At 40.3% G+C, this 11,034-nt stretch overlaps 1 protein-coding gene across 1 annotated transcript; it reads right to left on the minus strand.

Annotated features, from left to right (window-relative positions):
- On the minus strand, positions 1 to 3,867 carry ren (renin). Its single transcript, XM_069660137.1, has 9 exons — positions 3,779 to 3,867; positions 3,221 to 3,368; positions 2,643 to 2,766; positions 1,963 to 2,081; positions 1,651 to 1,847; positions 1,106 to 1,228; positions 871 to 1,012; positions 670 to 768; positions 1 to 162 (listed from the first exon to the last, which is right to left on the minus strand). The coding sequence occupies exons 1-9, from the start codon at positions 3,847 to 3,849 to the stop codon at positions 1 to 3; spliced, it is 1,185 nt and encodes a 394-aa protein (XP_069516238.1). The 5' UTR covers positions 3,850 to 3,867.
- Between the last annotated feature and the right edge of the window lie 7,167 nt (positions 3,868 to 11,034).

Consider the following 11,034-nt stretch of genomic DNA (forward strand, 5'->3'; position numbering starts at 1 on the left):
TCAGACGGCTGTAGCAAACCCTATCCGGTTATTGCGACGGTCAAACTCTGTGTAGTAGCGTGCGATGAAGTTGGCTCCTAAAATCCAGATGGGACCTGTAGGGGGCGGCACATCTAAGCCCCTGAAGGTGACGGTGCAGACGTCCCCTTCGATCTGTGTTTGCTGGAGGCACAAAGAAAAGTCAGTCTTATCATAAAAAGCCATTTAAACAGTGACATGCTGTCATTGCAGAGCTGGAATAAGCACTTAAAGCCTATACTCTGTTTTTGAATCTTATGCACATGAGAGAATATTTTGTGCTTAACACTAAATAACCAATCACCGGGCGTGCGTGACAAGTAAGTCCCTGTACCTCGTTCTTATCAGTACAAAGCGAGCCCATGTAAATCCTAGCATGTGCTTTGCTTCATCCTGTGTAGGTTTAATCAGCCACATAAGTGAAAACACCTGAGTTTGTGCATGTGCGGAGCCTTTAAGTTATAAAAAGGTATTGTATTTTACAGCTTGAACATATGGGCGGTTTATGAAATCCAAGTTACTAGTAGCTGTAGCTGTAAAATAGCTGTGGGGGAGTATAAAGGATTATTGAAAATGAAAATATTGCAATACTAAAGTAAATACTTTTTGTTTCATTCCACCACTTCCTGTTTATGTTGAAATGGTTCTTACCCATAAGATATAATCCTCCTGAGTGAGCGAGTACTCGTGGCCACCCAGGTGGAAAGTGACAGTGGGCAGCGTCTTCACAGTGTCACAGTTGACTTTGTACTAATAAAAGCAAGACAAAGCAACGGGTGATGATGGTAATGATTTCCTTTTTACGGCAAATGTTTATGGTGGGAAACAATGTTGCGTGTGTAAAAATCTTACTCCGCTCTCATCCAGCTGTGCTCCGATGGTTTTCATCAGCACAGACACCGAGGAGGCCGGGCCTGTGATGTAGGAGGAGCCTGTGTCGATCACAGCTGTGCAGCCCTCAGCGCAAAACATCATCTCCACCCCGACAGAAACACTGAAACAATGAAGAGGTGAAGAATAAAACAGATGTTGTTTCCGAATGCGCGCACACACACACGCTGTATAGGTAATTAGGCAAAGATCTTACCCTTTCATGATGACTTCCCACTTCCCCATTTCTCTGGTGTCCATATAGTTGAAGTTGCCAGTGTAGTAGTTTGGATCTGTGCCCCCAAGGACCAGCTCTCCACCTGGGGAGTGTTTTGGGTCTCTAAACAGGATAAGAAATTGACTTGTCAAATCTAACTTTAACCATTTGCAGTGTTGAAGCTGTGGTTTTGGAAATATCGGTGAATGGTTACTCCTTCTGCTCAGGTCAAATATGTTGACCTCTCATTTTTCTCAGGAAAACAACAGTTTTCTCCTTAACCGACTATGATAGATGAATAAAAGGAACGCAAAGGAGAATGAGAAAACAAAACTGCATTTTTGTCAATCTTTGGATGTTTTAATGTTGTGTTTTTCTTCAGCTCCACCCAAAAGGTAGACAGGTTCAAACAAGCCAGTGCTGCATTGTTTCCTATTCATTAAATTCTTCTTCTCTCTTTTTCCATATATCTTTTAAAAGCACGCCTGTGGAGGTGATTGAATAGAAAAATGTACAATGGGTGCAGTTGATTCAGTTGGGCCCACCTGCTGTAGTAGACAGAGAACACCTCTTCCTTGAGGACGTGCTGAGACATGATGCGGTCAAACACCGGAGTGATGCCGTCAATGGCCACGTTGGGGTAACCCATCCCCAGGACACCGTCGAACTTTGCAAAGATGAAGGGCATGGCCGACAGAGAGGTGGCTTCAGCAAACACCTGCACCACAGGGATACCGCCAACCTGCAGGAGAATCATAACAGGACGGTGTAGCCTTTGAGATGTAATTAGAGAATCTATGAAAACAGATTCAACTGATACTTTTTCATTTTACACAGAGCGCTGGTTTTGAACTCACCACGACCACATCCTCACTCAGAAATCCCCTGACATTTCCTGAGGCGTACTGGATGGAAAATCCCGTACCGTTATCAATGTGAGTCCGGGATTGGGAGGCATCGTACCTGTTGTGAGTAACTAAAAGTTCAAATGCATTTGAGTCATAAAACCACCATGTGTCCAGGAAGCAATTTTTAAACAAGGAGCATCTCAGTTACTTGTTATCTTAAAAAAAACATTCATTTTGAGTTTCTGGCCATCTGCTTCAATTTTTACCCTCTTTTAGCTCTGTTTAGGATCTCAACCAGCCCCTTAGGGAAACATCTGGCTTTTTACCATCTAAATGTTCAATGTGTTCGTTAGCTAGGTGTTACCTTTCTCTGTCTGTTGCTGAGTAGGTATTACAGTAGGTTTTACAGCTCTTTCCCTAATAACAGCTGCCTTCTGCGGCTGAAAACAACACAATGAAATGAACCAAAATAGTAATGTCTCCGGCCTAACAGAAAAACAATGACTTAAGCCTCATTTAGTTAGGGGGATTTGCAGATTTGGGTTGTAATTCTCTGTAGGATCATCATTATCCGTTTCCACATAGTTTGTCCATTATCATTTGACACATTGCAATTATAAAGTTATCAATCACTGCTGATTTAGGCAAACGTTATTTTCCGGCTTTAATGTGCGAACACGGTCACTTACAACAGGCGGTGGAGAAAGGCGAGCAGCTTTGCGACGGCACCCACAAGTTGGCCGAGCCGGTGTCAAACACGACGTTGAACAACTGGGCCGGAGAGCCGATGCTGATTTCCCCAAAGTACTGGGTCTGAAACAAAAGAAGAAATTTACGATTTCTGTCTCTCCAAAACAAGTAAACTTTTATGCCGTTTTCATGTGCGTGTAAATCTTATTTGTAAGTGCTTTAGTACACCGCAAAGAATTATTTGAAGCGATGACACATGACTGATAGTGCGACTCATACAGAGGGAATAAATCAAGTGCTAATTCAAAAGGCAACTGGATCTGCTGTGAAACCCATTCAAGAGAAATGATGAAACCGAATATGCTGCTTTAATCTTCAGGTCTTTGGGTTTATGTCTGTGTTTGTTCTTTAGGGCTTAAACAGCAAATTTAGTAAGCTTTGATAAAGATTTCTTACAACCTGAATGATATAAGTACAAGAGGTTTTAAGATTTTTCTGAAAAATATATATCATTCTATATGTATATATAGATATAGATATATATATAGATATAGATATATATATATAAGTGTCTCACATCCAAGTAGTTGGTCAGAGGCGTGGGAACCGTGCCGTTGTTGGTGTTGTCTGTGCTCATCTGGGCCAGCTCAGTCAACACCTGCTCTGCAGAAACACCCATCTCCCTCAGCGTCTCCCTGATAGACGGCATCTTCTGCAGGCCGATTCTGGAAACAAAGCAGGCGAGCGGGTGAATTCATCGTCCTAAAAATTCAACAGTGGATGTAAGGACTGAAGAAATAAGAGAGATGTTCGTGATGTGCCTGCCATGCTACATATCTAATACATATGCCTGGTCATCATCCCAGTCTGACAATGAGCTTTCAATAAAGCACTGGCAGCTTTGTTCTAAGCTCGTAGCCAAAAAACGGAACAAAAACACGTGTTGACACAAGGCTGAAAACATAAGCTTTTGTAATAGACCTAAAAAAAAAAGCATTTGTTTTGCTGTCCTACTTTGTTTTGTTTTCAGCTGTCACTGGTCTGTATCATGTTTCTTTTTATGTGAACACGCTTACACATGCTTTACTATTTTGTAGTCAATTCGAGCAGGGATGTGAAAGAGTATGTTTCTTACCTTATCAAGGCTTGGCTCGAGGTCACTGTCAGTGCAACCAAACACATCCAATAACTCATCAGTAGAGCCATCTTTGATCAGAAAATACTGGCCGGTGATGAAGGCTGTGCGTGCAAAGCTGCTTTTCCTCTTTTAATGAATATTCCACGTTTATAAAATCTTAGTGTATGTCAGCGGTGACTCCCTCTGTCTCTGTCTGCTCCCTTTGACTCTTTTTATACCATGTCCTCCTCTCAATCACGGGCCACTGACTCTGCCTGGGAGCTTTCCTGGAGGTGACCACTTGAAAACAAACTCCACTTTCCCTCCCCCCCCCTGTCAACCCCTCTTGCCTTGGTCACACAACCCCTCCAGTGATAAACAGGTCCCAGTGAGAGGTCTGAACTCTGACCTCTTTACATACACTGAAGACAGAAAGCAGGGGTGCAGAGCTCCCGAGATTGCTGACGTCGGTGGGATGGACACCTTGTCGGCGGGGCTGTGAGAAGCTTTAGAGGGACTGAAAGATGCTCTTAAGGTTTCATGACAGATTAGTTCAGCTGCTGCAAACATGCCCTTCTTAATTATGTTGATGTTTTCTGTTCACTAGCTGCTGTTTCTGTTTTTATGAAATGGCTGATTTTATTAATCACTTTCATTCTGTCTCTCCCTTTATCCAAGTTTCTCTGCCCTTTTAGGCACAGTGGATGGCTGCCTACCAATGAGTCTGGTTCTGCTCGAGGTTTTTGGTCTGATAAAAGGAAGTTTTTCTTTCCCAGTGTTGCCAAGTGATTGCTCATTGGTGGAATAATGTTCGGCGTCCGTAAATAATATTACAAAACAGCTTGAAGTTGGAAGTGTGATGAGAGTTCGCGCTACAAATTGATAGATTTGACGGTGATGTTTGAACTTCAAAGTTTAAATGTTGCAGTTTTCTTTCTGCAGTTGATATCATTAGGCCTGTCTTCCCTCTTTTCCCGCAGCCATCAGGTTTTGTTATCTGTACAGCAGACAAGTTTTACACCTCTCTGTGCACCCTCTTCTCTGGATTTCTCTCCTCATGCAAAGTTCACTTCAGTTTGCGCACCTTTTTCGTATTGATTTTCACAATAATACAGGGCAAAACACATTTGTAAGTTCAGTTCAAGGTTTTAGACGAGGATTATTGGCAGGAGACGGAGGCCATGTTGAGTGTATAACGCGGACCAGAAGGTTGGCAGTGTGCTGTGTTTTTATACCGTATACTTCTTGCAGCAAAATGCTCTGACTCCACAACAGACTTCACACCTAATCATTCAGCAGTAGTTCTCACCAGGTTTCATCACAGCCAAGGTTTCCCACTGTATCTTTCCTCCCAGGTTGGGGTCGTGTGTTGGTGGTGTACCGACCACCCAGTCGAGCCGGGAGATATGCGAGGTTGCACGTCAGGCACAAGCTTGGACAGTCATAGCAGAGGTCAGAGGTCAGACGTTAAGATAGACTCCAGAAAATGATAGAGTGGTTATAGCAGCGATGATTTACAACAGCTACAGCACTGTATTGCAGGAAGAGTAACTAATAATTTGTGCTCTAATTTATGAGCAGTGCATAAAGTTAGCCTGTATGCAACTTGTGAACATAAAAATATTTTTTATTTTTATTTTATTATTTTTATTTTTTATTTTTAAGGTTTCTTACTGTTTTTTCTTTAAATTTCATTTATTTTAAAGTGGTTATAATCAATTGTTTTTATGTTAAAAAATGTGTCAAATGACAAGCCTGACATTGCCAGACCAATTTGCCAAAGTTAATTAATCTGGAACCTCTCATTTCCAAAGGACTTGCATCCATTTGTAGCAATGAAATAGGTTGAGCGGTAGACTGCTAAGCAAGTTCTAAGCTAATGCTAGCTAGCTAGTTTTGAAATCCAATTCATGGCTTCTAAAACCACAGAATACATGAATGTTTGGCCTGACATGATTTAGTAACCAACACTTACAATTTATAAGAAAAATAAACTTCTGTTGAGTTTGTGTAATACTTACGCAGTAGTGATTTCCCAAAGTTTCCCATTAGTCGCAGCCATCTAGGTTGTTTACCAAAATGTCTCAAAAGAGCTTTAACCCGCCTAATTTGTGTAAATAGTTTACAGGCTGGATGGAAATCTGTGGGACCAGCAGGACCAGATTAATTTGCCACAGCAAATACCTGCAGATGTGTCTGCCTCCCACACTAGATGGGAAAAATTTGACACACAGTGTTTAAACATCAGAGAAGAATCACCTGAATCTGCTGCTCCTCTCTACTAAACAGAGCTTTATAGTAAGTTTCAGCTCATTGTTTAGTAGTTTAGTTTCACTCTCCCTGCTCTCATAGATCATTTTGAGCCAGGCGGTAGCTGTTTCCAGCAAAGAAAGCCACTATATAGGCACAGTTAGCAACTAGCTAGTGAACATAGTGGAGTGTGGTGGAGCATTAGCGGCTAAAGTGACAGATATTTGGTGAAGTTAGTTGATGAAGATTTAACAAGTGTTAAAAGAAGAATGAGTATTAGGCCACAATCACCAGTTGGTCAGGAAACTACTCCAGACTCATTATATTGTTCCCCCAAAACTGCTCACTGTGTGAATAAGCAACTGTTAGCCTGAAGCAGTTTAAAAGGGCTGTAGCCTAATGTATAATGTTGAGTTCCCATCTTGTTTCTGCTGCGTACAAGTGGCCAAAAAATCTGTTGTCGCATGTAGAAATAAATTCTATTTTGTCCTCTTGTCGGCACAAGCTGTAAACACAGTATAATCCCCTTTTAAAGTCACCACCACAAACATGTTAGCAAGCTCTTGCCAGTAAAGACATAGACTACAGCAGATATAGCTAGCAACTTTAGCACTCATTTGAGGCTGTGTTTTTCTTGATACCTGACAGACATCAGACTCAGAAAGTGGACTGTCCATCTGTCTTATCTGAACAATTAGGCGCCAAGTGGCTGGTTTTGACATTCTGGGGACAATCTAATTTATCTTGCTTTCGACTTGCTTAGCTAACTAGATACCCACTAGTCTCTTTCCCACAGGCCCAAAGGAACCCATGCGTCACTTCTGCCTGGCCTCCCACCTCTGCAGTGAGTGCTATGCACTGGTGGGCATGGGAAATGTACGACTGTCTCATAGAAGATGATTTATTTGAACTTTGTAAGTTTTATGTGTTATTCATATTTCCTTGGAGGCCTGCAAGCCAAATTTTAACTGATTCTCTACAGCAGTCTCAAATCAGTAAGATCGCTCTTTGGTCTCGACAACAAATTACAGCGAAACATTTGTTGTTATTAAACAGGAGGCTGTTTATAAAGTTACAGCAGACTAAACCTCAAATGACTTTCTGCTGATAGACGCACATCTGAGGCAGAATTTACGTAAGAGGATCTAGAGGGGCTTCAGAGCCATCCATCATGATAAGAGAGATATGAAGTAGAGCAGTGCTTGTTTGCAGGAAATAAGAGCAGAGGGAAGTTATCACTCAACAAAACAAGCCAGACGCCCAAAAGCTCAATCTAAAATCAGCTGGTATGAGCCACACCGTGATGAATGTGTTTTATTTTATTTTGTTTACTTCTAAGACATTCCGTTATACAATAGTGTACAAAAAGCTCAGAACAATAACTGAATTTAAAAAATCAAGAAAACAGATTTTATTTACAGTTATGCTTCTGAATTTCAATGCATGCCCAGTTGGAGAGGCTGTGATTCCATCTGGATACAATATGAATGAAACTATGTCCTCACAACAGGAGTTAAAAATGTGCAAATTAAGACCAAAGGATGTCAAGAAAACATATTTCATGTGAGATTAGTATGTCAAGGGGTCTGTGACTTTCTTGTAGATTTGTTTATCCTTGTAAAATAGTGTTTTCCACATGTTTGTGGGAAATTATGCTCATGACTATCAAAACAGATGGTAGATTTCAAACAAAATGATTTATTATTAAACTGCTGTGACGGACAAATGTGGAACTTCATTTATAAATCAGTTGTTGGTGGATGGCTTAGACTATTTATTTGTACAATCTATGTTTTAGATATTAAAAAGGTAATTTTCCAACCAAGTTGAGTCTCTTTTTGAACCGTTTTAAGAGTTTTAAACATGCAGTATCTCGCCCGACCAGCAGAGGGTAGCATTGGACTGAAAAATACCAACAGGAGAGCGCTGAGTGCCAACTACTTTTCACCTGAGGGAGTCAGCCTGTACCCATGAAGGTAAACATTAATGTGTGTGTGTGTGTGTGTGTGTGTGTGTGTGTGTGTGTGTGTGTGTGTGTGTGTGTGTGTGTCCATATTATTAACTTATTGTCTTATTGTTCTATTTCTATTCAGAGCCAATATCCACTTCTTAAAGAGACAGTAATCCATGTGGCAGAAGATGAAATCCAGCCTACAATAATACACAATGTTTAAAAATATACAGAATTAAATTTTAACAAAAAAACACAACATCTTAAATGAAAATAAAACATCAATTGATGGACAGGTTTATTTAATGACATTTTGTGTTGTCATAGTAGAAAAGAGCACAGGTGTTGCACATTAAATTAGCTGCAGCTGTGTTCCATTAAAGCGTCTTAGTCAGCCATGACACTTAGCCAGCATGCAATCTAAACGGACCCTAAAACTGAAACAGCTAAATGGAATTCAGCCATCACTAATTGTATTATTTACATCTCTAACTTTCCTGTTGTGACATGTCGAAACGTCCTTTGTGAAAGAGGCATATTGTTGCAGTTTAACCTCTTTTCAAATGTGTTGTATCAGGTGCACATGTTGTGAAAAACTATGACAGAATCCAGTTTAAAAAGCAAACAATAATATCCCAAAGGTAAGATAAATAAATTAAAAAGTACAAATGTAACAATAAAACAATATAAGCAAACTATATTGGATTTAGTAAAAAAACAAACAAACATATAAATTAAAACAAGAGAGAGAGAAAAAGAAAGAGAATAAAAGTAAAGATAAAAAAGAAATACAGTTAAAGCTACCACATTCCTTTTATGTCCAGAATAAATTGAGAGAAAACATTTTTTAAAAAACACAATGCTTTAACACCAGATGTAGATTACAGTTAAGTTAACCAATGACTTTGTTCCCAGTTACAGTTTCAGGTTACAGTACACTATAATGGGTGTCTGTGTGTAATCACTCTCTTATCTAGGGCTGATAACCCGTGTAAATACCTGAACAGTGTCCTGTGAAGATGCACTTCCTTTCCCAGGGTGCTCTGTTTGGAAACAGGTGCTCTCTTACCACGACAGAAAACATCTGCCGAACACACTCAGTACTTCCACCCGTGTGCCAATCCATCACCTGCACCCATGAATATTTCATACCAGCAGTAGCGCACGGTAACGTATGTGAGTGTATCGCCTTGTCACTTTTAAGAAGCTCTGATTGGTGCGTGTTTGCCTCGTACGTCTTGTTGACAACGTACATCATTTCCTATTCATTTATGCAGTTTGCCGGTGCCAGGCGTACTTCTGTGACTACACACTGTTTTTCTCACTCTTCAAATACTGTGAGGATTCAAGGACGTATAGATCCTTTTCAGCACACACACATGCGCACACACGCACACGAACAGTATCCATGCTCTAAGGCTGTACGAGAAGATGTGCTACTACAAGATACAAGAAAATCTATTAAAAACTGTTTACATGTAATAATGTCATATAATGTACTCCTGCAGTGATATCTGATTTTAAACAGACACTACTGTCAGCGTGAAATTAACACTTTGCTTAAATTGAGACATTACAGCCTTCAGTGTTTCATTTGTGTGTGCGTGTTATGCAAGGCCAGTGACAGAGCATTTGTGTGTGTGTTTGTCTTCATGGCTCTGTGCACAGCATCACAAGAGAAAAATCCAAACTGCAGCCAGCTGACAGAAAAAGACAGCCAGCAGTGGCAGCGGTGGAGCCAAAGTGATTCAATAAATGAGCGAGCAGAGCCGGAGCACAGAGCGCTGTGAAGCCAAATGTTTTGTACTTCAAAGTCTGGCTAATATCAAAAACAAGGCCGCTCAGGCTGCCCGCGGTCAGAGCAGATTCCCTGGCTTATAGAAGCGCCCAGTAATTAAAAGCATGCTGCTTTATTTAAATTATGCCTCCTGTCAAATACACTCACTGTTAGCTCCAATAGAAAAATGTACATTTCACCATAATGGGCCTAAATGTGCAGCTTTATAATATGGATAATATGTCCTACTGCAATGCTGTAGCTCTGATGTGGCCTTTTAAGTGTCTTATACAACATTTTAATATGATGAACTATTTTGCAATGTTATGTTTGATTAGACTAAAAAATAAATCATCTGATAAACTTCAGTAACACCTTCTTTCTGTCATCTTCATTCACCTGCTGTCTAAAAGCTCTTCACAAATATGGATAATATGAGCACGAGGAGACATTTTGTATGTAATTCTCACTAATATATGCAACATTTTCATAATAATAATAATGATAATATTCTAAAGCTTCAATTTGTAGTTTTTATGCAGATTAATGACATGTCATGACTTGTATTTCATTCATATTTGGTTGTTTATATCATTTCCTGTTTTATTTTGTTATTTACTACCCTTGCGATGTTCTACTTCCTGCCTTTGTGTGTGATTATGTGCCCCGCCCTGATTGTTTTCACCTGCTCCTTGATTAGTCTCACCTGTGTCTGATTAGCCCCACCTCTCCTGTGTATTGAGTCTTCCCCCGTCTCTGTGCCAGTTCTGCCAGAAACTTTTGTCAACCCCTCGGTCAATTGGTGTCAAACTTTTCATCACCCCTTCATCGAGTCTCCCGTGTTCTCTCCTGTGAGTTTGGTTCAGATGTATTTAGTGGACTCTTCTCCCCGTGTTTTCTCCCTTTGTTGGAGTATTGGCCGGACCTTTTGTGTCGGATTTTAATACCTGGATCTGTAAGTAAGCCTTTTGTTTTTTGCCCGTCTTTGTTGTCTTTTGTTTTATTTAATTAATCATCCTTAGTCTGCAGCTAGGTCCTAAACCAAAACTAGAGCAAACCTTTGAACGGTTAACATATTTTGGGTTACAGAATAAACTGCCACATAGCTACACTGAACAAAAATATAAAATATCCCATTTTTCATGAGCTGAACTCAAAGATCTAAGACTTTTTCTATGAACACAAAAGGCCTATTCTATGCGAAGGAGATGTGTTGCACTGTGTGAGGCAAATGGTGGTCACACCAGATACTGACTGGTTTTCTGACCCCCCATTACAGTAAAACTGCACATTTTA

This window comes from Semicossyphus pulcher, unplaced genomic scaffold (assembly GCF_022749685.1).
Source record: "Semicossyphus pulcher isolate SPU_LCO1_2020_fin unplaced genomic scaffold, fSemPul1.0.p SCAF_13, whole genome shotgun sequence".
NCBI lineage: Eukaryota > Metazoa > Chordata > Actinopteri > Labriformes > Labridae > Semicossyphus > Semicossyphus pulcher.